This window comes from Fundulus heteroclitus, chromosome 3 (genome assembly GCF_011125445.2).
Source record: "Fundulus heteroclitus isolate FHET01 chromosome 3, MU-UCD_Fhet_4.1, whole genome shotgun sequence".
Taxonomy (NCBI): domain Eukaryota; kingdom Metazoa; phylum Chordata; class Actinopteri; order Cyprinodontiformes; family Fundulidae; genus Fundulus; species Fundulus heteroclitus.
The window spans coordinates 27640991-27667610 of NC_046363.1; the positions used below are offsets into that span (position 1 = coordinate 27640991).

Below are 26620 nucleotides of genomic sequence, written 5' to 3' on the forward strand. Positions count from 1 at the left end.
TAGCCACTAAGAACTGTTCATGGTTAACTTTACTGGAAGTTCTCAAAGTCGTATTGAATACATATCTCTTTTGAGAAGTTTTGCTGCAGGACGAATCTGCAGTATATGCTTTCACAACTCATATTTGTGGCTGTTGGTGTTTATAAGCTATGAAAACAGATCATTCATTTTTTTAAGCCCTTGCAAAAAAAAAAAAAAAAAAAGTGTACCAACAGGTAAATCTGATGGTATGTGTCTGGGAACAGTGGATGGAAAAAGATCTGCGTCACTTCAAATTGTCAGTTAGAGGAAATCAATTATCACTTCCAACGATCTCAGTGACAAAAACGAAAGCACAGATAAAGATCAAAGTGGGAGGGAGGTGGCACAGGGGTAAAGGTACTAAAGTACAGTGGGCGGGGAGTGGATACTCTCAGAGGGAGGGGGAAAATAAACAGTAAAGAAGCAAAACGGCAAAGGAATTTGTGAGAGGAACTGAAAGCAGCGGATGCCGGTTTAGAGAGGAGGAGCACCGCAGAGACAGGAAGATTACACATACAGAGGAATTAAACAAAGCTCAGACAGAGCCAAGAGGGGAAAGGTTGGTTAGCAGCAGGTCTCTGTTTTTTTTTACCTTAGCTAATTACCACTTTGCTCTCACTGCGGTAACAGAAAGACAGAGAGAAAACAGCAATCAGAGAGGACAGAAAAGGGAGACAAGAAGCAGCCAAGGAGGGAGTAGTGGCAGCAGTTAAAGAAGTCGAGTCAAGATTAATTGAGGAAGAGAAACAAAAAGCAGAGACGAGACTCTGAGGAGCGGGTAAAAGTAAGGAGAGAGCGGACATTCATTGACAAAGAGCTGGACTCAACTCCACGGATTCCTGACATCAGCAAAACAGGGGGGAGGATACGGCTGTTAAGAGGTCACTGTGGTCCAAGTGCTGCGTGCCTGAGCAGGTCTACTATGCCAGCAAGACAGCAGAGATAAACAAACCCTACCACAGTTACTCTGTTCACCTCCAAAAGACACACTTCCCTGCAGCAGCACAATGTTGATGAAAGAGTATCGCATATGCATGCCTTTGACGGTGGAGGAGGTAAGTCTGTTTGTCTTTCCCACGCTCATACACACACAAACAGAAACACTACCCACCCACCACTCTAAACCTGTGGACTAAAAAGAAGGTGCGTTTGAAATGTCATCATATGTAATCAACTTGCAATCTAGAAAAGTATAAATGAGGCGATGCAGAAGATTATCTGTGGTTGTTTCGGCGAATTGGATCTTACGCAGATGTTGAGCATCGTACTTACAATATATGAGTTACTTCATTATTATTATTGCTCAGTAACAATTGTATTTACCCAGGTTGCCCTGCGCTGTTTGCCACTTCCTGCTTTTGGAGCAGCCTCTTGTTGTTGAATTGGCCGCTTGGCATTCACATATGTATTCAAACTGCTCCAGAGTTCAGTTCAACCAAGCCAAGACCTAGGTTTTGAGACATACCCGAATTTGCTTTTTTGGTCAGCAACATAGTTCAGTTGCTCAATCACACCTCCCCCAAACAAACCAAACCTTCTGACAAAGAAACCTGAGTCTGATTAAAGCGGACTAAAGAGGGCTGGTGTGAATGTACCCTTGAAGCACCCTTAGTTGAAAGGGTCAATGTATAACACCTGGGCAGCATCCACACAAAGTCAGCTAGTATTACCATACTATGCATGTGTATACTTTACAAGTGAGGGAATTGTGTAGCATTCAGAGCAAATACAGAAACTAGTCAGACTGGTTACGGCTGATAAAGAACTGAGCTCAGACGACGGCATTTGAGCAGCAGTTTTATAACCATAGAGATCCTATTATGGGGAAAAGAGAGAGAGAGAGTTATTCCCTCAAGTGTCCTTCAAAAGGAATGTCCTCATCCTCTCCTGTATGTACTTCCACTTCCCCCCACCTATCCCCATTTTCACCTCTATCTGTTACCACAACAATGACAGTGACAAATAACAGTCCGGAATGGGATTTACGCTATCAGTACAGGACACATAAACTTGAGCTTGCAGCAAATCCTCTTTTGGCTGTATGTAATGCAAGTTTAAATGCAGCTTTGCTTGAGGATTTATCAAATCAAAATGGCTACCTCGTTTTATGCCATTTATGACATTTAAACCAACGCTCTAAACTAAAAAGGTGGATAATGCTCATCTTAAAAATTATCACCATTTATGTAACACAATACACCGCTACCATGTCGAGGAATGCTGAGAAGTGCTTTCTGCAGATGGAAAAGCGTACACGGCAACAGTAGCTCAGATAATACCTACTTAGTGTTGACTGGACCATCACTAAGGTTGATGGGTCAATCTCTACCTCATTTTGGATGATGAAGAGACCAATCCATATACACTGACTAGCCACTTGTTTGGGCACACCTTCATAGTGGAACTCCTCTTTGTCTTCAGAAATCCCAGAATTCTTTGTCGGAAACATTCATAAGATGTTTTGGTCCACATTACAATAATAGTATTACACAGTTAAAGCATATCTGTTGCCTGCACGTCCATGATACGAATCTCTCATTTCACCACACCTCAAAGATGCTCTACTGGATTGAGATCTGATTACGGTGGAGGCCATTTGAGTACTCACTGTTATTTGCAAGAATCCAGTTTGAGATTATATGTGTTTTGTGTTACGGTGCATTCTCCTGCAGGAAGTAACCATCAGGTTTCAGACCTGAACCTTCAAAAGCATCTAAAGACAATTACAAGGTCGGCTTTCTATCACCTGAAGAACATTTCTAGGATTAAAGGACTAATGTCTCAGCAGGATCTAGAAAAACTAATCCATGCGTTTATTTTTAGTCGAATTGATTACTGCAACGGTGTCTTCACAGGTCTGCCTAAAAAGTGGATCAGACAGCTGCAGCTGATCCAGAACGCTGCTGCCCGCGTCCTCACTAAGACTAAGAAAGTAGAGCACATCACCCCAGTTCTAAAGTCCTTACACTGGCTCCCTGTATCTCAGAGAATAGACTTTAAAATACTTCTGTTAGTCTATAAATCCTTAAATGGCTTAGCTCCTAAATACATCACAGACTTGTTATCAGCGTATCAACCATCCAGACCACTCAGGTCTTCTGACTCCAGCCTGCTCTGCATACCTAGAACCAGAACCAAACATGGAGAAGCAGCTTTTAGTTCCTATGCTCCAATTATCTGGAACAAACTTCCAGAAAACTGTAAAAGTGCGGAAAGCCTGAGTTCTTTTAAATCAGGATTAAAAACACATTTGTTTAAAATTGCCTTCAACTGTCCTAGTTAACTGAATCACCACTTTTTTGTTCTATTTTCTATCTATATTTTATTCCTACTTGCTCTTATTCTGTTTTATTTTGCTATGTTTTAATCATGTAAAGCACTTTGCATTGTCTTTGTACTGAATTGTGCTATATAAATAAATTTGCCTTGCCTTGCCTTGCCTTGCCTTGCCTTGCCATCAGAAGAAGTAATTTTCACCATGTTCCAAGTCATGTCCAGAATCCCAAAATGCATTTAACTGAAGCCATGTGATTTACTATTTGTGCTATTTGTGGGAGAGTGTTAGGAAAGCTCACTCTCAATCATTTTAGACCGATGGTGGAATTTGTTTTGCTTTCAGAAGGCCATCCTGGGTTTACTAACACCGTACAATGGCCAGACAAACTTTTTCGATCTGGAACACTTTTAGCATTGTACCCTTAAAAAAATTCCAGTACTTTTCAAACAAAGCCATCCTCACCTTGTATGTCAAATGTCTGCAAACTGAAAAACAATTTGTTTTTCAACTTATGTTAACTAATGATGTACAAAAAATACTTTTCTGGATTAGTGGGGTCGGGGGAGTTAGCACTGGGTAGCAGTTCTCTCCTTATTGAGTCTACCAGGAATAAGAACTGCAAATGCATGTGCCAACAGCAGAGTGCCACTGCTTTAATAGTTTTCAGGTTTACCATCTTGGTAAAGTTAGCAGCATGTCTCACTGCTGCAAGAATTGTAATTATGTGAGCTAATGTTAAAACAACCTATTCAACAACACAAAAGCTATATGAAAATGTTCACTAGAATCATCTGACTCTGGTTGCTATATTATAAAAAAAAATCAATAAATGAATTGTAAAGAACATTTTAAATTGTTGCTTTTTCAACATTGTGTAGCAGCTAGCTATGCTCTATTGCTTCCAGTAGATTCTGTGTAAATAGGAACACGAGGAGTTTTATTTTATTTTTCTTTTTTTTTCTTTTAACACCATTTATCTTTATATGTTCAGCACAATGTTCTTTGCTGGCGCTTGTGTGAAGTTGCTGTCTGAATCTTCAAGCCACACTTTCCTTGACAGATCAGTAAAATTGCTAAGAGTGGCACAGGATAGGGAGAAGAGTTGCATGTTTGCCATTGCTGATCTAGACCGTTTCCTTTTGTGTGTTTCAATTTATTGCTCACGTTGAGTCAGTGCCACCCTGTAACGTTAGCAAACTTTAAATGGTTCTTGCCAACGACAGCATTCTGTTAGCCTCAAGCGAAGGTCTGTGCTTCCTTTAATTATTTTAATTCATATTTTCATGAAGATTACCTACTTTTTAGTAATACATTTATAAGGTAACACATCAGAGCAAAGCTGAGTTTAAATATTGTGTATGGAAACAATGAATACCAATTACTCGTTATATAATTTAAAGTTTAGAAATAATAGTAACTGTAGAAGTAGACTAAAATTGAGTACATTCAGGGTTTAACACTCTCCCATAACAAAACTCCACCTGTGGTTCAGGATCCTTCCAAAAAGTAGTTTTGGTTTGGTTTGGCCCTGGTTGCACTAGCAGAAATATTGAGGTGAGATTTTCCATTATATGTGAATGCATCATAGGCTAAGCTGTCAGACAGCAACTTCTGGCCGTTGAATCTGTTTATAATTTATCCATTTGTGTTTCAGAGAGATGTGGATGTGCCTTTATTCATCTTCAAACCTTAATCTCATTATAAGGTGCCTATAAAGTGAATCAGACTATAGTGAGAGTTTTTGCTCTGACAACAAGCACTTTCTACTGTTACAGAACCACAGCAACTGTGAATCATACAATAACAATGACCTAATAACAACTTTACTTATTCTCTTGTGATGCTATGCTGTCGCTTGTCAAGCTGGGTGCTGAATACTGAAAGGGAAACAGACAGCATGACCTATTTTCTGAATAAATTGGACATAAACTGAATGTAATTGCCAAAAATGTAAATTTAAAAAAGTCAATGACCTCATGACAAATTTAACTACGTCCACTTAGATGCAGCAGAAGGCTGTCACACCTTTGCTCCCCAAACACTTGCACTAGTTAGAAAAGAAGTGCATCAAAGGTGAAATGCATATTACAAAAATGTAAGAGGACTTTACATTTCACAAAGTCGTTTTTATTTGCTCTTGTTTAGACCTGTGTAGCTTACGTTTCTCAAACGGCCAGCATAAAGGGCAAGGTGAGAAAGACCATTAGTAAACATTTCATAAATGTGCATTTTCAAAGATATGATAAATGTCAGAAAAATAATCCATGCCTTTACCTTGATTAATCTTAATGGGTTTTTAGTTATAATAATATTCATATCTGTTACTAATTAAATGAATAAGAATGAATTTCAACTTTGATTGCAAAACCCATTTGTACTACGGAGAAGTTGAAAACCTTTCTTATGACCAGTATTTTTACATGAAAAAAATTTATTTAAGACCCACCATACATTCAGAAAGAGGACTCAGTTGTTTCCAAACACTTTTCCTTAGATCTACTTTGATTTTAAATTTGATGTTAAAAAGCTTTAAAAAATAATATGACTTTGTCATTGCCCCTAAAACACTAGTAAATGACGGTGGGATTGCTAAAACAAGGCAGTTTCTATTTAGCATCTTCCCTACTGGAAGTTGAAGCTGGGCACTTAGATATGAGAGCTTTAAATCATAAGAAAACTGAAGTATATTTTCTTTCATTTACTTGCATTCATGCTGACACTGTGAGCAGAGTTTCAAACCTGACGTGACAAGCTATAATTACACCTTTCCAAAATTCATGATGGTTGCATTTATTTAAAAGGTCTTTTAAATAAATTAATTAAAACAACAGTGGTAGGTAACATGTTGTCAACTGTCAACATGTGACACTTGGCAGCAGCGCAGTCCACGGGTGTGATTTAAGGACAGATAACTTTTTAAACCTCAATACCTCAAAAGGTTTCATAAGGTAAACGGGTCTGTTACATGTATAGGAGGAGCTCAGTGCTGCTGCCTTAAAGCACACATCACTGTGATTAATTAAGTCCGATGAATACCCAATGAGTAAATATTGAGTGTTGACATTACACTGTAATTGGAACAAGAAGGAGTGTCACATGATGTCAGCAGTGAAGGATGATCTGTAGTTGTCTGCACTCCTCCTTTTTTCTTTCTTTCTTTCTTTCTTTCTTTCTTTCTTTCTTTCTTTCTTTCTTTCTTTCTTTCTTTCTTTCTTCCTATCTTCCTATCTGTTTCTGTGTTACTTGCATTTAATTAAAACTCTGCTTTTGTGCCACACAAATATAGGGCAACAAAATGAATTGCATTACAAAGGCAACAGAGGAGGAGATTACTTTTAATAAACCGCTCTAGTGTTGTCATTGTAAAACCATTAAAGCTTATTAGATTTTAGGGAATAATTCAGCTGTGATTTGCTATAAATTACAGAAATAAAGCAGCAACTGGTTAACGCTTGAAGTAAATACAAAACGGTGTAATCTAGGCTCAAAGATATGACAAAAAAGGGACTGCAGATCTCTTACAATACACAAGTGATTCTATCAAGCTGAGCACAGCAAGGATCACTTCACATGCCCAAAGGAGCAGTAAAAGAAAATACGCTATTCACAGAGTCTCATCTGCATCAGGCACAAACTGCTGCTGCAGCAGAGAGCAAAGTCCCATCCTCCTCATTAGGACTGTACATATTCACCCTCCCTGGCCAAATAAAAATTAAAAAATAAATAAAAATAGACATTTCAAGGCAATATTTCTACTCACCTATGGTTTGTAAAGGGAAAAAAACACAAAAACTGAAAGCTTGCAGCAGACAAGCCAGGATCAAGTGTCTGTCAAAACAAAACCTAACACAGGAACTGTGGACGTGGCCTGTTTTCCTTTCCCTCTCACACTTTCTCATAGTAGCCTAGTTTTTTCATTAGTACATTAAAGGAAACAATTACTTCACCAAGTTGATGTAACAAACATTTTATATGTGAATTTTATAAAGCTTCTTTTGACCTGTGAGGTTTTTAGACATATTTCAGCTTCTGTTTAAATGCCAAGTCAATCTGTTCCTATTAGAACAAAATCACAAAGATGCCCTAACCGACTTCCCATTGTGTGCTGCAATATTTTATGTTATTTCCCATTACAGATTTAATGGAGACTATTTTCTCTGTGGTCAGAGCAGCTATTAGTTCAGAAGATTAGACAGACTGGTAAATATGAAAGATGCATGAATGCTAAATTTACGGGACATTCTTGGAACAACTGCTGCTTCATCAACCAGCTGACTAACAGTCATAGTGGAAGGAGCAGTAAGGAAATGCTGTTGGTCATCTTCTTGCAGCCACACCAGCTGCAGCCTACTTACTATTGCAAGATACGTCTGAGGATGTTCACTGCTTTCAATCTTTCTTCTACTATCTTTCTCACGTTTTTAGTCAACCGTTATTGTGGTGCACATTGACGGTTGTGGGGCACATTGTTTTGTGGGGAGAGGCTGCTGTTCGTCAGTGAGTGCTGTTATTATTGGGCGTGAAGGTGTCTCTTCATCAGAAACCATATTTAGAAGGGTGGTGTCAAGGTAGGATCTGTGGGGAATGCCGGCCTCCAAGGTTCACACGTAAAATATTGCACCATAACAGCATAAGGCGTTCCAAGGAAAATAAATTGAAAGTAAGGTAATTGAACGTTTTAGTAGTGTGATGCGGTTATGTATAGCATGCTAAACTCTGGCATCAATGCAAAATACAGCTGCCACGCAATACAATGTTGTGATCAATTCTCAAGCTTATACTTCAGTCTGTAAAGCAGAGGTTCATATAGAGAGAAACTGAAAAAAAAAAAAATATTTTCAAAGAGCAATACCTTGGCAATCTAAAAGACACGTGCCTACGCAGAGATGTAAAAGCACTCTGCTGTAACCCTAATAAGCCTGTATTAACCGAGACGGAAAGGACTTCTCATGATAGAAATTGCAGTTCAAATAACAAATATTTGCAGCATTCAGCTTAGATCTCATGGTTTTAACTAAAAGATCCAATACTGCCTTTAACCCTCTACCTTTCATCACCGTAGAAAGCTGCTTCTGGGATTTTTGTGTGCACGTTCCCTCCTCTCAAATCCCCCAGTCGGCCATGGCAGATAGATGCTCACGCTGAGCTCAGTTCTGCAGGTTTCTTCATTTGCCTGTCTATTGCTGTGACATGCATGCTCCTAGTAGGAACTGTTCCAAAGTTAACGACTCAATGCTATCGACGGTTCATTGTCACTACGTGCTTGTAAAAGAAAGAGTGATTGCTGCAAGTCAATGACTGAATGCAAGCCAGCACATTGGATGCATTGGGATGCCTTAGAAGACATCAGTGTTAAATTGGAGTGTGTGTAATCAACCTTGAATCTGTCTGTATGACTGAGTTGAAGTTATTATTATATTTTGTTTATTGAATTGCCATGAGATGATATTTGCCATGAATTGGCGCTCTATAGATAAAGTGATTTGAATTACTGCCATGGTACTGATCAGCATAGGAGCAATGAATGCAAGTAGTTGAATGTATCACTTTTCCACACAAAACAGTCTGTGTTTTATTCATAAGGCTTTTGACTGTAATACAGTGAGCTGTCAAAAGTGTTATTCTCAGGGTGCCATCTGTCACATGACTCAAACTCTGCAAGTCCATGTACGCATAGTTTTCTCACAAGAACATGTTGTTTGGTAGAAAAAATACTTTAAAGCTGGTGTTGTGGTGCTCAGAAGGACATTTCTGGAAATAATACAATTTTTGGTTACCACTGTACAATAGGGTTCCCCTTATAAATGGCTAATGGATAGTTTACAGATATTCAATTCAATTCAATTTGGTTTTATATATATATATATATATATATATATATATATATATATATATATATATATATATATATATAGCGCCAATTCATGAAACATGTCATCTCGAGGCACTTTACAAAGTCAAATTCAATCAGATTATACAGATTGGTCAAAAAATTTCCTATACAAAGGAACCCAGTTGATTGCATCAAAGTCTTGACAAGCAGCATTCACTCCTGAAGAAGCATAGAGCTACAGAGAGAGTCGTCTGCATTGTCCATGGCTTTGCAGCAATCCCTCATACTGAGCAAGCATGAAGCGACAGTGGATATGTTATTAATTCATCTGTAAACACTTTATAAGAGTTTATTATGCATTAATTTAGTGCACGCAAGAGACAAAACTGACCTGTGTGTGCTTATTAGGTTGTAACTTAGTCTGAAATGTTTAATAAAAGCAACCATAGATAAGTTATATAGTTAAATGGATTTGGGTCACAATTTGGCAAGAAACTGGTCAGTTTGTCTCTTGCTCTAACTTAATTGATGCATAACAAACACTTAAGCATGGTTTATATTGTGTTTACAGATTAATTAATAACATATCTATAAATTGTTTACAAGCTATCTATACGGGGAGCCTAATTGTAAAGTGGTACCAAACGTTTTTTTTTGGACCATACACTGAGAAAAATCCTTATCAGCGGATTACCATGAGTAAACATGCAGGTGGAACATTTGGTGAGAATTGGTCATCAAAGACTCAATCTGAGGACATGAACAGACAAGTTTTACCATAGAGGGTGTATAAAAAGTGAATTAACGCATTCCGTTTCCTGAAAAACTGAATGCATCCTTGTCCATCAGACATGGGCTTGGACTTTTTCTTTTTTGCTTATCATTACTGAAATCAACACTTTTGTTAATATAAGGAAAGATTGTGTACCAAAGGTTTGTAAGGATTTTGATTCAGGGGAGAAAAGACTGAATGACACTATGACACAAACTTTCAACTTGTATTTATTGGAGACAATACATCTTAAGAGCACGTCAGTCCAGTTTACCTCAGTTTATTTATGATGTGCATATTCTCCACCCATGTAATCCTAAGAAAGTTTCTAAGACAAACAGGGCCAATAAACAAATCCAATTCTGTTAAATCCAGTCTGGTGCAAACTTATTTCAGATCAATCAAATTATTAGTCCTTAACACACTTCAGTAATAGAACTGGAATCACACCCTGTCACCTACAGTTAAATTCAGTCCAAATATTATACAATTTAATCATATTAAGTTGATCATTAAATGCAAGCTGATAAAAAGTTATCTAACAAAGCAAGCCAAGCTGATTTAATTGAGTTATTGACTTTGTTGCCCTCCCTTATTCTGAGCAAGCATAGGCAACAGTGGAGAGGAACTACCCTTTCCACCAGCTAGAAACCTGCAACAGAACCATGCTCAGTATGAGCAGCCATCTGCTGTGACCAGCTGGGGGTTAAGAATGCATTAAAGAGACGGAGAAGCTTCAGAAACACTGATCCAGGTCTGCGGGAAAGAAAAACAGAGTACATAAAGTGGAAGGGAGCACTAGCTCACAGCTAAACATATGGGAGAACTTTCAGAGGAAATTAATAAACATTACACATAGTTAATGGTTGAAAATCTACATCACTGGCTCAATCAAGAGAAAAAGACGCACTCTAGAGGGAGAGAAAAACAAATGGTACACAGTTAATGGGAGCAAAAGCTCGGTCATTCATTTCATCTATGAAAGAGCCACTGCTAAACACAGAAGCACTGGGCCAGAAGTAATTTCTACGGGAAAGAGAACCAAAGAGAGTACACAAAAATAAATATAACAATAGCTCTGTCAAAGAATTTGTCCAGGAAAAAATTAGATGCACCTTGCCATGGGTACTTTCCATGGGAAATATAAAAAAAAACTATTTTCAGTTATGTTTCCTTTTAGGAACATGTTTTTTAAACACAAGTGGGTTTTTTTTCTCATAAACATCATCATGGTCCTTTTCTGTGTTCCAGTACAGGATTGGCCAGCTCTACATGATCAGTAAGCACAGCTCTGAGCAGAGCGGTGGAGGTGAGGGAGTGGAGGTTGTGAGGAATGAGCCGGATACTCACCCTCAGCATGGCCCCGGACAGCTGACCGAGAAGAGAATCTACCTCAGCAGGTACGAGATCATCTCTTTAAAGATTGTGTTGCTGTACCAATAATCCTGTTTGCAACCCCAGACCCAGCCTTAAATTGTCAGTTCTATCACTCTGATAACAGCTGTTCCATCTTTAGTCTCTTGCCCTCCTGTAAAGCTTTGCATCTTTTACATCCAAACTTCAAACAGGCGATAAAGCATCATTTCCACACAATGACACCCCGTGTGGACTGTAACCTGTCTACATCCAAAGTCCAGGATTTATTTTTTTTGTCTGCAACAGGCTTACTGTGAATTGAAGTGGAAGCTGTTATTATTCCCTGAAGCTCATCATCCAGTAAACCTTTAAGTGTTCTAATTGTGTAAGTACAGGCCTCCAGCTGGGAGGAAAACGTCCACATCATCTTGATGGCTGTAATTGCAGGATAGGAAAGAAATCTAAGCCTCTCACCATTCTCTTTCTTAGTGCAGAAAATGGAGCTGTCAAAGGCTTCAAAGCATGTGAACTAAAAGTAAAGATTATCAAAAACAAATATTCGCATTACCAGTAGACGCAAATTACATCATCCAAACCATTAATCAGTAGCGTGCCTCTTAATGACACTTTAAGTGGGGTAAAAATTAGATTTCCCAAAGAGCAGATAAAATATTTTATTATATTTCTACAATTAATTGTTTCAAATGTTGTCATGAATCAGAGCAGAGGACCCAGAATTCAACTAGACCAGCAGAGGTTCAGTAAAATAATATTTATTAACAAAATCCAAAAAGGGCAGAGAAACAAACAGTCCAGTTGGGCAGACAAGGCAGGAACAGACAGAACCAGGGTGGCTCAGATCTCTGGGGACAAGGGGTCAAAAATCCAAAATTAAACCAATGAACAGAAACTTGCAGCAGGAGACTCACCCATACTCAAACAGACGACCTGGCACTGATGTCTGGTCTCAACAGTTTATATGGAGGTGGAAGCAGGTGAAACCGGTGAGAAGTGATTGCAGCAGGGGTGGAGTTAGGCAGGTGTGCAGAATAAGTAATTAGACCAGACATCAGTGCTGAGGCTCAAAACAAGAACAGATCAGACAAATATAAATAGCTGACAAGACAAGTGGACAGAAACAAACTACACACACACGATCTAATAAAGAACAAAACAACCCTGAAATACAAACCTAAAAACAGAAAATAAAGCTAAGACTAAAACTGATGACAAAACAGGATAAACTAACAGTAAACAAGAACCTAGACAAGACAAAACTCAAAGCAACCAGAGAACCTAAGGAAGGAGGGCAAAATACCTTAAACATAAACCAGAACGTGACAAATGTTGTAAAATATACATTCCCTTAAATTTAGCGTTGCATAATATAATTCATGAATACACAAACATATAAGTACAGCTATCCCTAAATATTGATTTTGTACTAAATTTGCAACTCCATTGCAGTAAATTTAATAAGAAGTTCAATTTTTCCCATTTCATGTGCTTAACTTGAGTTTACAGTCAGCATAAAAACTCCCTTGGAGACACTCCAAAGGATACCACATAAGTATAAATGCATTAATTTATGACTTTATACGCTGCCTGCTGGCAGCTTGGAGAACACATTCGGCACATGTGCTGTATATCACAAAGAAAGGGTTTCTGCCAACACAGTTTTTTCTTCTTCTTCTTCTGGACGATGCACTACTAGTTTAAAGGAGCTGAATATTAGCTGCATAAAAGAGATGGATATCTGTCTCAAAAGTGAAAGACAATATGAAACTCTATAAAATGTTAATGTCTCTAATAGCCACTGAGTGGTGGTTCATTTTAATAGATCGCCTTCATAAAAAATATATACTTCTCTAATTAAATACTAAATCGCAAAACATTTTTTCAAGAAGTCTTTATTGCATGGTTGAGGATATAATTTCTGTATGATCCTTGTGATGTTGGACATGAGACAAATATAATTAAATTAACATTATGCCCTAAGTGCCTCACTTTATTCACTCAATTTATTTGTGACAGTATTTAAATATCATAGTTATGGAGCAAGTGCAGTTTATTTGGCATTTCATAGGTGCTACACACATCCAAAAATATGTAACAGCCAGACTGATCTGTTGTAAACCAGTCTGCCAAATGTCTATGAAGGTGAATCTGAAGCATATGTAATCTTCCAATGTCCCTCTGTGGCGTAATGGACAAAGTCCGTATCTTTGATACCGGGAACTGTATCTGCTTGTGTCAGGAAAGGCATTCTGCGTAAAAAACTGCGAAAGCTGAATGCAAGTTATAATGACTTGATGTGGCAACTTTTGAATAAGGACACATGATAGCTACCCAATAATCCAGTAGGGGGTATTATGAAGGGCTGAATGTAAATCCATATCCACTAGTAAGTGTAACACCAGAAAGTAGGTTTTAGCCTAAATTTGGTTACTGTAACTCTAACTCTAGATGGAGGATTATGTTGACAGTCTAAAACCTGAAATAAGGCTTCAAAACGGCATACGACAAATCAGTGGGTTAGGTTGCAGTAGCCATGTCCATTTATGATATAGTCTACAGTCTATTATGCACTGTAACTGATGCTAGATTAGATCAGCAGACAAAGAGCGGGGGAAAGGCTGTGCTGCTATGATTTGGTTGATCAAATGTGTGACTGTCATTAGTTGGTTTAGTGTTAGGTGACTGATAACACTCCAATCAACTCTTTGGGAATAGCAATAACTGTGCACCTTCAATTACATAATTACCTGAGCAATTTTTTTCTCAGGTGGTATTTTGAGTTATCAGTTTTTGCTACCCTCTTGGCAGCCGGTCCACCAGAGATAATGTCTATAATTTAGGTTAGAGATTGCTGTTATGGCTGGGCTTAATATTGAGGTGGGAGTGCTAAGGGCATAAACTATCTGATTGCCACTTCCTTTTTTACTTTGACAACTTACTACTTAAATACCAATTGAAAGGCATAGATTAGCCTCAAAATATCATACACTGCATTTATTAGTAAAAGGCTGACATAAGCCCATTTAATAATGTTACAGTCCATCAGGGTAAAATGTTGCTCCATTCGATCAAATCAAAAACTAACCTACAACAAAAATTTCCCCCTAATTATGGATGAATCAAACTGACATTTTATTGTATTTTATTTATTATGTGCTCATAAAATAATTGTCACAAAAAACTGCTCTGAAAACACTAGGAATCCTGTTAAGTCATTTCCTTACCCGACTCATTACCCTGATGCAACCTTAAGCTTTATTCCAGTCACCACTCCAAACCAAAGTTTTAATCCTTAAATAAACTCTTAAAGGAGTAAAGAAACACTTTAGCTCTGAAGGATTTTTCTAATCTCTGTGAGTGTTGGGTCTTCCTCACTGAGCACACACAGAAATACACTCATGCACATAGGTACAGTGACTGCACAACAGACTGAACTCTCGCTCTATTCCGACATGTGACTTTGAAGCAATTTATCACCAGGGGTGTAATTGAGAATGAGTCATACAATAAATACTGTGCTGGAAGGTAATCTGGTCCAGTAAAACACTCAAGATTTCTTTGTCTCCATCTTTAATCTCCCTCTTGCTCTTCCATACCTTTATTCACTCTGTGGTTATGATTCTTTTGTTCTGTTCTGATTTCAGTAAACTGCCAAGCTGGATAAAAGCTTTTGTCCCACGATTCTTCTATGTGACAGAAAAGGCCTGGAACTTCTACCCCTACACCATCACAGGTGGGCATTTCTTACTCCTCGTTGAATGCTTAACAACTGTCATAGATAGGTGGATAGACAGACGCACCTTCAGACTGTAATTTGTATACTTCACAAGAAACTTAAGCCACAAAAGAGGTCATTGCTAAAGGAGCTGAGTCTTCTGAGTACTGTATCACAGCATTTTGATGGAAAGTTGAGTGGAAGGAATGCAGCGTTGAGAGTATTGTCAAGCCAAGCCTGTTCAAGAGTGGGGAAGATTCATAAGGCATGGTCTGTGGCGTCAGTCACAGCTTCAACAATCACCAAAAAATATGTATCCAGGATATCTGCTACAGCTATTGGATTACTTGTGTCGAGCAATGCCTAACCTGAAAGACAATGTTAGACTCTTGTTATGTGTGCTAAGAGGAAAAAGGAATGTTCAGTGATCAAACGTCCTCTATTCAGATGAAAGTATGTTTTGGATTTCACTTCATATATCAAGTACCCAGAGTCTAGAAGAAGAGGAGAGACACGGATTCAAGTTGCTTGGGGTTCACTGTGAAGTTCCCACATTCAGAGATGTTTAAAAAGTCATGTCATCTGCTGGTGTCGGTTCACTGGGTTTTATAAAGTCTAACAGTATTTTTCACAGTCCTTAATGTTTCACTCTCCTGACTAGCTTTATGGAGATGCTGACATGTTTTCTAGCAGGACTTGGTACCTGCCAAAGATACTATTATCTGCTTAAATGATGTCTGATTTGGCCTTGAATGGAGTATTGTCAACAAGAACATTAGCGACACCAGATCCAGCAATCTAGAGAAACTTCGTTAACACCTCAGCCGAGGTACTGACCAATCTCCCCAACACCGCGCTGCATTGACGCAGTAAAAAATGCAAAAGAAGCCCTGACTAAATATCAAATACATTTACATGAGAATATACAGACACACATTTTGATAGCCTGACATTTCTGTATTGTTTTTTTTTTTTTTTAGTTTTCATTGGATATAGGATTTAATCATCCAAATAGCACTGTACAATTAATCGGTGATTGTTACTTAACCGAGTTCCATCTGTATACATGCATTGCACTCGTAGTTTGTGGCATATGTGTGTTACAATATTTCTGTGCTCATGCATTTTGAGTAATCAATGCTGTTTCTTTCTATCTATATTCAATGTCGCTGATGATGCAGAGTACTCAGTAAGTATTCTCACACATCATCTACTTACCATGACCCAAATATTGGGTTCATTTCTTTTTAGAAGATAAGTGGCATTAATCTGCTATATGCCTTTGTATGCTTTTGGTGTTTACCTCATGTAGGTGTCATTCATCCCCAAGTTCAGTATTCGCATTGAGACGAGGTTTGAAAACAACAACGGCAGCAACAACAACGTGAGTATAGGCCTAACAGGGAGGAAGCAAGGAGGACAGAGAGATCATGGAAGAGAGCGAAGAGAGTGAGACTCAAGGGGAATGAGAGGAATTGCAATTTTCTCTGCAGAGCCACAAAAACGTTTATCAAATTGATGTGGCCATTACAAGGAAAACAAGCAAAGCACAAAATGCAATATTGGCAGATCTATTAACCAGACGTGCTGTGTGCTGATCATGGCTGCCATGCTGCATTTCGTCCATGGCCAATGCGCATCAACACACTCGGACAGAAATTCACAAGCAATTGTAGTTCTGCTCGGCCTCTTGTTTGTGCTCTGAGTAATTGATGAAGGTAAAAAAATAAATAAAAAATAAGACAAGACTCAGCCTGCCACAATATAAATACTGCTTATCAAGAAGAACATTGGGATTCTTATTTTTTCCCTCTTTCCATATACATTGGTACCCTTGGAAAAAGATGTATAAAAGGCTTGAAAATAAATTTAGCTTGGATCGCAGTAGCATAATCTCACAATGATAAATTTAGAAAGAAAAACATTTATTTGAGCAGATTTAGTCAGTGGGGAAAAATAATCCAGTATTACAAAAATAATTTCCTTTTTTAAAGTGCTTGATGCCACAATAACTGGCATCCATAACAATGAATTTAAGCAAAGATTACTTGGGATTTTTTATTATTATTATTATTATTATTTATACATTACCTTTATAAATTAGTGTCAAGGAAGTTTTTATTAGTAACTAATGCCTTAATTTCCCCATGGAGGTATACATATGCACATAATTCTCTTTAAATTAGCCATTCTTCAAAAATGGGAAAGGCAAGAGAACACAACGTTCCAGAAAGGCAGAAGGGCCGTATTGTTCCAGGAAATGGTTAAAAAAAATACCTGCTTAAAACCTCCACGACTGCTACAAACAAGGCTGGAGTTAGGTTTTCTTTGCCACTACGCGCTCTTGCAATGAAAGGTTGATTGATTGATTGATTGATTGATTGATTGATTGATTGATTGATTGATTGATTGATTGATTGATTGATTGATTGATTGATTGATTGATTGATTACTTTGCATCCTTATGTTTGAGTGACATTTGTGGCTGTGCTTCTATGGACTAGGGACTATGATTGACATGTATCATGGATTAACCTGGTTGAATGAAAAATAACAAAAACGCTGACTGGAAACAGAATAGAAGTCACCAATTAGAGACCAGCATGAAGTCACATGGGAACCAAAAGTTTAAAAAAACACATCCACACTCATCTGTCCAGCATCCCATAGAAATTAAAAATGTTACTTACAAAAACAAAACAAAAAACATATAGAATGTAAAATCAAAAATAAGACACATTTAATCAAAAAACAGATATGATCATTACATTATTTCTTTATTTATGTTTACTGTGTCTTTGTTTTTTTTCCTGCAATTTTGAGAGGGGTGGCACCCAAGCACCCCACAATTGACAGAGCACCATCACCCATGTTACTCCTCCATAAAGGCCATATTTGTAGAGACTAATTGCTCGCCTGTCAACAGACACTCCCACCTGAGCAGTTGATATTTGCTGCTCCTCCAAAGTTCCATTTGCCTCTTAGCTGTTCTTTAATTCATCTGCTCCTTGAACGGCCCATCAGTATAGATGTCATGGTAGGTTTGTGGTGGCCCCAAACCTTTCTTTTTGGACTTTTTATTTAAAAAAACATGTTGAAGGCAGTGTATTCTTTTCCTTCCACTTAATAGTTATTAAATTTCTTTATCCCAGTAAAAAAGACCAAAGTCCAGTCAAAAAATAAATTAAATGAATCACAGTTACAGTTACAATATCCTTCTAGACATGGAAACTCTACAGAATCCTTTACAATTCATGGGCACCTCTCCGTCACTCAATCTGTTGTCTGCTGCCAAACTACAACCTTCCACTGGAGATTCTTCTCATATTATCGCGCTGAAAAATACTACCACTTGAAAATAAAGGATTCAAATCAGCATAGTATTTTCTTCAACTTTTTTGTTAAGTGTCCTTTTCAGGTCAGCTGAGAAATCCCACAGTGAGGCATACTGTAACTACCAGACCAAAAACATGGAAAGGCAATGGGAGTGGGGTGGGGGTGGGGGAGGCACGAGAGTTTTGTAACAAGAACAGACTGAACACGAAAACTGAGCACTTCTAGGTAGTGCATTCCATGAGAATGAGCAAGACCTTGAGTAGACATATAAGTACAACACAGTAACAGGAGCATAGCCGAGTGTTATTTCATGTTTTACTACTTGCTAGTTTTATGAAATAAACATTGTCAGTGCAGCATTCCGAAATGTTATGCAAGGTCAGGGAAAAGTGTGTGTTCTTCTTGCTCCTCATCTAAGTTCACTCCACAGTTTCTCAAGACAAACTGTATTCTGCTTTCATAAAACCTCTGTTTCCTTTGCTCTAATATCCCACATACAGCCTTGCGTTTTCCCTTATCCCCTTCTGTGCTTTTTCTCTCTATCTGTTCTCTCATCTGCTTGCTCCAGTGTGATTTCCTCCAAGGGCCTCAGGGTGGGATATACAGTAGTGAGGGGTGTTATGGTGTGTGACCTCCGTTTTCTACACAGTTACTTATCTACTCTTATCCCCGCTCTGTGCTGAGTGAGTAATGCATGTGTTTATGTTGTGTAAGTTAGTGCGCGTTCGTGCAGCTGCAGTCATTACACCGTGTGACCTCCTCCCATCTGTCTGGATCTAGGTGTTTGGGGACTCGCCAACCCCGGCGGAGAACGTTTGCTTCCTGGACATCCTCTCCGACCACATCCCGGAAAAGCACTACAAAGCTTCAGAGGTGCGTGAGGCAAAACCTAAAAGCAAAACAAAATGAGATAACCTAGAATAGGTAGCTTAAAAATTATAAATAAGGCCAGATATTGTTAAAAATGCTTCCATCTGCATCTGTAATGCTGTAATGCTTAACATCTAATGTATGCGTTATTTTCTTTTGTTTTACACACGGCGTAAAAATGTATGCAGCATGTGGGGGTTTTGAAAGGTGTTTTAAAGGTATTACTAATACATTCTCGCAAAGGTGTTCATTCTCCTTTTACTTTTGCCCATTTGTAATGTTACAACAACAAATTTCAATGTATGATTTTGGGATTTTATGTTGTAGGCCAACACACTGTAGGGTATTATTTGTGAAAAGGAAACTGATACAGGATTTTTGTAGAAGTAGAAATCCAAAAAGTATGCATTTGTATTCAGCCTCCTTTACTCTGATAACCCTAAATAAATTCCAGTCAACTCCAGTGCAACCAATTGCCTTAATTTACACTTCATTATAGCAAGAGGTGTTCTGTGAGGGTCTAAGAAGTTTTTTTAAAGAACAATAGTTAGTCAGCATTATGAAACACAGCCGACAGATCAGAGGTAAAGTTGTGGAGAGGTTTAAGTCAGAAACATACAAAATATTAAAAGCTTTTAAAATCTCAAAGAAATCTCAAAGAGAGCTGTTCAATCCCTCATCTTATGACAGAAAGAGCAGAGCACACCTGTTGATCTGTCAAGACATGGACATCCACTTAAAATGACAGGCCAGGCAAGGGGAGCATTTAGCAGAGAAGCAGCAATGATGTCCATGACAACTTTGAAGGAGCTGCAGAGCTCCATAGCTCAGAGGGGAAAATCTTTTGCCAAAACAAATAATTATATACTCCACAAAGGGGCCTTTTAGCAAGAGAAAATCGGCTGTGGTAAGAAGCCAGAAGTCCTACTGCAGTTGACCAAAACCCATGTGGGGGACAGAGCAAAAACATTGTACTCTGATTAGATTAGACCAAAACTGTACATACATGTACATGACAAGTAAAACTTTATAAAAACAACACATCTAAGGAGTGGAACTTGGTGGTGACAAAGAAGCTGATTGGTTATGATAGGATGATGGATTAAGGTAAATTCAAAGCAACTCGCACAAAAAACCTTTCAGGGTGGCAATATGCTTGAGACTGGGGTGGAGGTTTGGTTTCCAGTAAACCCACGACACTAAACATTAAGCTAGAACTACAGTTGAATGATTACAATCAGTGCATAATTCATGTGTTAGCCTGGCCTTGTCAACAACCATATCTAAATCCAATGGAGACTCTATGGCAAGACTTGAAATGCACATTTTCACCGATGTTCTCCCTCTAATCCAAATGAGCTTGAGCTACTTTGTAAAGATTGAACCTTGGAGCTACCATTGCAACGAAACGTGGTTCTGCAAAAAAAATTAAATCCTATTTGAAAAACATTTTGAAAACATATTATATATTCTTTCCACTTTTCTATTATACATTACACTGTCACATAAAGTCACAATAAAATAAAGTACACGTTTGTGGTTGTCATTTGACAAAATGGGGAAAAAAAGGTACATGAGGCTTTTATTCTGTTGCAAGGCACTGTAACAGAAGGACAATCGGTTACGGTTGGCTGTTAAATAGCTAAACTGGTTTCACCTTGTCCTTTTCTTTCGGTATGTACGATTTGGCTACACACTCTGCACACATATGTAAAACATTTGTGTGCAGAGGCTCAAAAACTTTCAAGGTGTACACAAAAATTATAATCCATTAAACCAAAAATGAAAACGGTAACTGGCTTTAGGTTTTTCCATTGAAAAATAACGCAGTAATGCCTTCACACGACTCAGCCTCCCTGCTTTTCCTCACTCCCTCTCATCCGAGATTTCACACCTCTTTAGTGCCTGCGAGCCCTTAGCAACAAAGGTGAATTCACAGGTTTGTGTGCAAACAAGCATGCAGAAAAAGCTTCCAGCATGCAAACACATACAACCAATAAAACAATGTCTCCAGCACACCTGCGGATTATATTAAATTACATCGTGAGAACATAAAATCCCCAAACATCCTCTGGTCGCAGGTGCATAATATGTGGTATCACTTTTTCCTCCTCAGGGCTGTGTTGAGCAACAACCTGCTTACACCTCCACTCAAATATCAGTCATCCTCACACACGCAGAAGCTTATAAGCACAACCGCAGACATCTATTGTGGCCTCTGAGAGAACCACACAGTTGCAAGGTTTTTGCAGATTCAGCATATAACCCCAATATCTTTTGTTCTGTGCAGGATCTGAGTTGCTGGCGGTCGAATAAAACCAACCGAGGACCTCTAAAGCCAGGCTGGAGGGACAACCACAGCCCCATTATGTGCTCCTATAAGAAAGTGCAGTGCAGCTTTGAGGTCTACGGCTTTCAGACCAAGACGGAGGACTTCATGCATAAAGTGAGAAAGGGTTTTATTTCTGCCCACTGCTGATACGAAGACACCGGGTTGAGGACAAAATGACAATCCTCATTTGGTGCTGATTGGATTTTATTATCCAAGTTTGCCTTTTGTGGCATGTTGACACAAATAAATCATCGGCACATTAATTTCCAGACATTAACGTAATTACAGGCACCATGAGGGCGGGCAGTCTCAAATGATCTCTGCACTGCGTCTCGTGTAATTCAGTTGAGCTAACTCTGCTATTTCAGTTCTCCTCCACAACGAGGCAAAGCAATGAAGCAGAAACTGAAGTGTGAAGTTTGTTTATTTATGTTCATGACTGTTTCAGGTTACACTGTTAATGGAAATTCCTACATAGCCAATTTCCTCAGATTAATTAAACAAAAAGATGCTGTGTCAGTGATGTGCTTCACAAAAATACCAATAGTATCATATGACTAGCAGGATAATAGCAGTATTCATCACTGAGTGAGTTTCTTCAGTTTTTGTTTTTTTTCTTGACATTAACCTGTTGAATTTGTAATTTCAGACTATCAAAGATATCCTTCTGGTCGGCCACAGGCAGGCAGTCGCATGGATTGACGAGTGGCATGGTTAGTCAAAAACATACAAATGTTATTTATCATGCAATTTTTCCTCAGGACAACTTTGGTGTTATTCTTTGGAAGAAAATAAGCTTTACACATAGCCTAGCCAAAGTATTATTACATATTAAATTTGTATACATTTTGTCTTGTTGCAAATTTCAATGTATCTTGTAGGGATTTTTATTTAATAGACAAACAAAAAAGTAGATAACTATTGTGAAGTGGAAGAAAATGGAGACATGTTTTAAAAATATTTTGACAAATACAAATAGAAAAGGTATATGACATGTTTGAATTAAACCCTCAAGACCTTCCTTTTACAATAAGTTAGGACTTTGACTTGGCCATTCTAACGGATGAGTAAGCCTCGATCTAAATCATTGTATTGTATTTCTGGCTGTATGTTTACGGTTGTTGTCCTGCTGGAAGGTGAACCTCTGCCTAAGTCTCAAGTCTTTTTGGTCTCTAATGGATTACCATGCGCTTAGCACCATCCGTCTTACCGTCAGCTTTTAACAGCTTTCCTGTTCATGTTGAAGAAAAGCTGGGGATGGTGTGTTCAGAGTGATGTGCAGCCTTAGTTTTCCTCCTACCAATAGCTTTACCAGCATGTCAATTAAAAAAAAAAGTTACATTTTGGTCTTTTGTGACACCAGCACCATCTATCATGTTTTCCATTTCCCTAAAATGGCTTGTGACAAACTGCAAGCAGGGCTTTTTTTAAGGCTGACTTACAACAATGGATTTTTTTTTCTTTAAATTTTTCCAAAAAGAACAGTTATGTGGGGACCACATCTAATAGAACTACTGTCAGCATATTCCCTCTTCTTCTTCAATGGACCAGAGTCTCAGCGCAGACAGGTCAAGGAGAAAGATCCAGAAATTCCTCTTCAGAGCACCACTGTCCAGTTTATTCTCTGGTATTCTAAGGCATTAAAGGGCCAGAAGGAATATACAGTACAGTGCCCACCAAGCAAATTCTGGGACCTGCTTGGAGAACTTAAAAAGAAAGGATTCCAGATTCCATACTCAGGCACAGATGTCTAAACCACTTTTAAAGGCCACACTTTAGATATCTAGTTGTAAAAAAAAAAGCAACATATCCACTTCCTTCTGCATCCGTTATGCACTGCTTTGGGATGAGTAAAAGCCTAATAAATGCACTGAAGTTTGTATTTGTACCATGACAAAACACATTAAAGTAAAAAGGGTATGAATACTTTTTTAAGAAACTGTCTTTTGTAAAAGCAAATGTACATTTTCTGCTCTGTTTTAACACTCTATACATGCCGTCTCCTTGTAGGGCTCACCTTGGAAGAGGTCAGGCAGTACGAGAAGGCGATGGAAGAGAATACCAACACCAAACTGAAATCTGACCAGAACAGCTCAGGTGAGGTTGCTACACCCGACCTGCACTCTACTGCAATACCCCCGAGGTTTGGAGCAGAGATTGTCCTGCTGGATGTGAGAGCTGTGCAGGCGAAGACAGAGACTGGGGGTGGGAAAAGAGAAAGCAAAGAAGAGCACATCAATGGAACATTAGCTGTGAAACATGCATTTGAGGTCTGTGGCAACTGCCGCTGCATTCAGAAGGAGAGGTCAGAATTATAAAACACAGATTCTTATTTAGTACACACATATTTAGGTGTTTTTGTGTCATTGTTAATTGCTTCAATCAACAAACTCCAAAACAGTCTGAATTATTAGCTGTGTAGCGCTAACATGCCTTACGAGAGCAGGTTAGTGGCTTCGCTGTGCCCTACAAGTGTCCAGATGGTAGGAGTACATCTGTGGGAGAAAGGCGGAAAGGGAAGAGCAGTTCGGAGGCATTTCAGAAAACACGGAGCAGCAAGAAGGGAGCGTGTGAAGAAGAGGGCGACTGAGAGACAGATGTAGTGTGTTTTTGTGTGTGTGTGTCTGTGGGCACTTGTGTTTTAGGTTTAGGACAGTTCATGAAATGATAATGCTACTGCGTTGCTCTGATAAAGAGTATAATGCAGCCACCTGCTGCTCTCCCCTCATCATGATCCCTCTCAACATAAATAACCAGCCGATGCAGCACTTAGCTGTAAATGTCAGACCTGGAGGGGGTATGTGTACGGGCGTATAGGAGAAATCAGCGTGTATGTGCACGCATACCCGTGTGCACGTGTGTGTGTGTGTGTGTGTGTGTGTGTGTGTGTGTGTGTGTGTGTGTGTGTGTGTGTGTGTGTGTGTGTGTGTGTGTGTGTGGTCACCCTGCCCCCTGCTGGTTTGTCTGGTGAACCTCAGGAGCATGTGTGAAAAATCAAAGGTAGAATTCCCAGTATGGACCGAACCATCTTATCCCTGCTGGCTCCCTCTATTTCTCTCTCTCTCTCTCCCTCTGTGCAACCCCCCCCCTCCCCCACCCCTTTTTCTCTGTGTGTGATGATGAGAGACATCAAGCTGCAACCAATCTGCAGTCATTGCTCAACCTGCTGCAGCTCGCTGCACTGCCATGAACCTCTACAGGCCATAAGCGGCTACAGCATTCAGTCAGTGTGCAATAAAAAATACTGTTGGTTTCATTTCATTCATCTGCCATAATAAAAGTAAATGGATGTCATTTACTGGAGAGAATCTAATTAGAAGTCGAGCGCATGAGCTGAATACCAATAGGGGATTAAACTAATGGTAGCTGGAGTGTATGGCACAGATCGTCGGAATCCTTTGTTCATTAGAAACTTAAATATGGGGGATTTTTTTTTCTTTTAATTTACTCACTTGTCTTTTTTTACTTTATTATTTTCCCTCCTGGTTTCAGATTGCATCATAAGCATGACGTGAAGTGCACTTGTTTTGTTGAAACATCAAATAAACATCTGTCCATCCATCTCAGGCCCACAGGCTCCAGCACATCCCACAATCTCGCGCTCCATCTCTGTGACAGACGAGCGCTCCCTGAAGAAGATGGGAGTGACAACAGTGGACATGTCTGGCACGTCAGTCCCCTCTCTGCCGCACACTCCTGTTCGCCTCAACTCAACCCCTGAGTGATACCTCTTTCTCCGATGACAACAGAGAAAACAGAGAGTCTAACTTACGCCAGCAAAGGTTATGTGATTTTATTTGTCAAGAAGCAACAGCACCGGCAACATTTCTGTTAAAAATGGTGGGCACAGTACATGAGTGCGGAAAGGCAGAAGTGCCAAAATCCAATAAATGAATAAAATATTTTTGAAGAAATCTATTTATAGTATAAAGGTCAAATGTGTACACATCATCAATAATTAATTTTTACATCAATATATACGATATTAATATCAGTTTAAGAACCACATAATCCCGTTTTTCGTTTGGATGCATCCATTCAGCCATTCATCCATCTACCGTCTTCCTGTTATTAAAGATACGAGCGGACACTCTACCTCTAGTCTGAGCTTAAACTTAACTGGCCATAGAGGTTAGTACATTAATGTTAGGGTCTGTTTGATGTGCCACATAGAACTAAAGTATTTCATGGTGTGCTGTAGCACAGGAATCAGTTATCAAATAAATTGAAAAATAATCAATTATTTTAACCTCATTAAAACTGCAAATTGATTTCCACGCGCATTTTCCATGACACATTTGATATATGATTGACGCTCAAATAGTAATTATTAAATTGATTGTTTTCAATTCATTTTCATTATATGTTCATCTGAGATAGAATCCAAAAGGTGCTAGGTTCGAATCCCACATGGGGCCGTTCTGTTTAGAACTTCACCTGCGCAGGATGTACCCTGCCTCTCACCCACTTACCACTGGTATAGGGTATAGGTACAGGCACCAGCACCTCTGTGACAATGTAAGGACTAACCAGAAATAGAAAATGGATACATTTATTGGACTTTGGCACTTTCAAATACAAGAATGTCAGTAAACCTTCTATGTCTACAGAATGTAATTAGAAAAGGCGTCTCCAAAGCACGCTAAATCTTAGCAAAGGTTAAACCCTAGCAGGAAACACTTTTTGCATTCGTTCTTAAATCTACACAAAAACTTGAATTAGGGTATCTTATCAGGTGAGCTTTTTGGTACCTGTTAAGATAAAGACTAGTTTTTCCAGAGGTAAAATGTTTCTTTTCAAGGATCAAACTTAGTGTTGGTACATTTGTTACATCAGGACAGACTCATTCTTTTTTGAAGCTAAACTAAGCTGCAAACTGCTCTAAAGAAAAGTAGTATTGATTCTCTCATGTAATTGCCTGCCAGATAGCCCAAAATGTTGAATCATTCCTTTAATACCATCACATTATTGTATAGCTATGTTTTATGACTTTCTGTTCGAGTGCACTTGTTTCTCCCAGATAGTGCATGGAAATATATGGTGCACAAATACTTTAAGAACAAAAAAAATGCCTTTTTTGTACAGCAATA

General features: G+C 38.7%; 1 protein-coding gene across 1 annotated transcript; it reads left to right on the plus strand.

The window, feature by feature from the left end:
• The first annotated feature begins 451 nt into the window (after positions 1-451).
• On the plus strand, positions 452-26056 carry pitpnc1b (phosphatidylinositol transfer protein cytoplasmic 1b). Its single transcript, XM_012875189.3, has 10 exons — positions 452-1076; positions 11155-11303; positions 14922-15010; positions 16174-16181; positions 16305-16376; positions 19109-19201; positions 21489-21644; positions 22180-22243; positions 23541-23627; positions 25098-26056. The coding sequence occupies exons 1-10, from the start codon at positions 1029-1031 to the stop codon at positions 25253-25255; spliced, it is 924 nt and encodes a 307-aa protein (XP_012730643.2). The 5' UTR covers positions 452-1028; the 3' UTR covers positions 25256-26056.
• The last annotated feature ends 564 nt before the right edge of the window (positions 26057-26620 follow it).

Bases quoted from the DNA above. Each gene is read 5' to 3' on its own strand.
- pitpnc1b (XM_012875189.3), top strand. From the start codon at position 1,029: ATGTTGATGAAAGAGTATCGCATATGCATGCCTTTGACGGTGGAGGAG. The intron at 1,077-11,154 runs GTAAGTCTGTTT...TCTGTGTTCCAG, and splicing joins TGCCTTTGACGGTGGAGGAG to TACAGGATTGGCCAGCTCTA. The intron at 19,202-21,488 runs GTGCGTGAGGCA...TGTTCTGTGCAG, and splicing joins AGCACTACAAAGCTTCAGAG to GATCTGAGTTGCTGGCGGTC.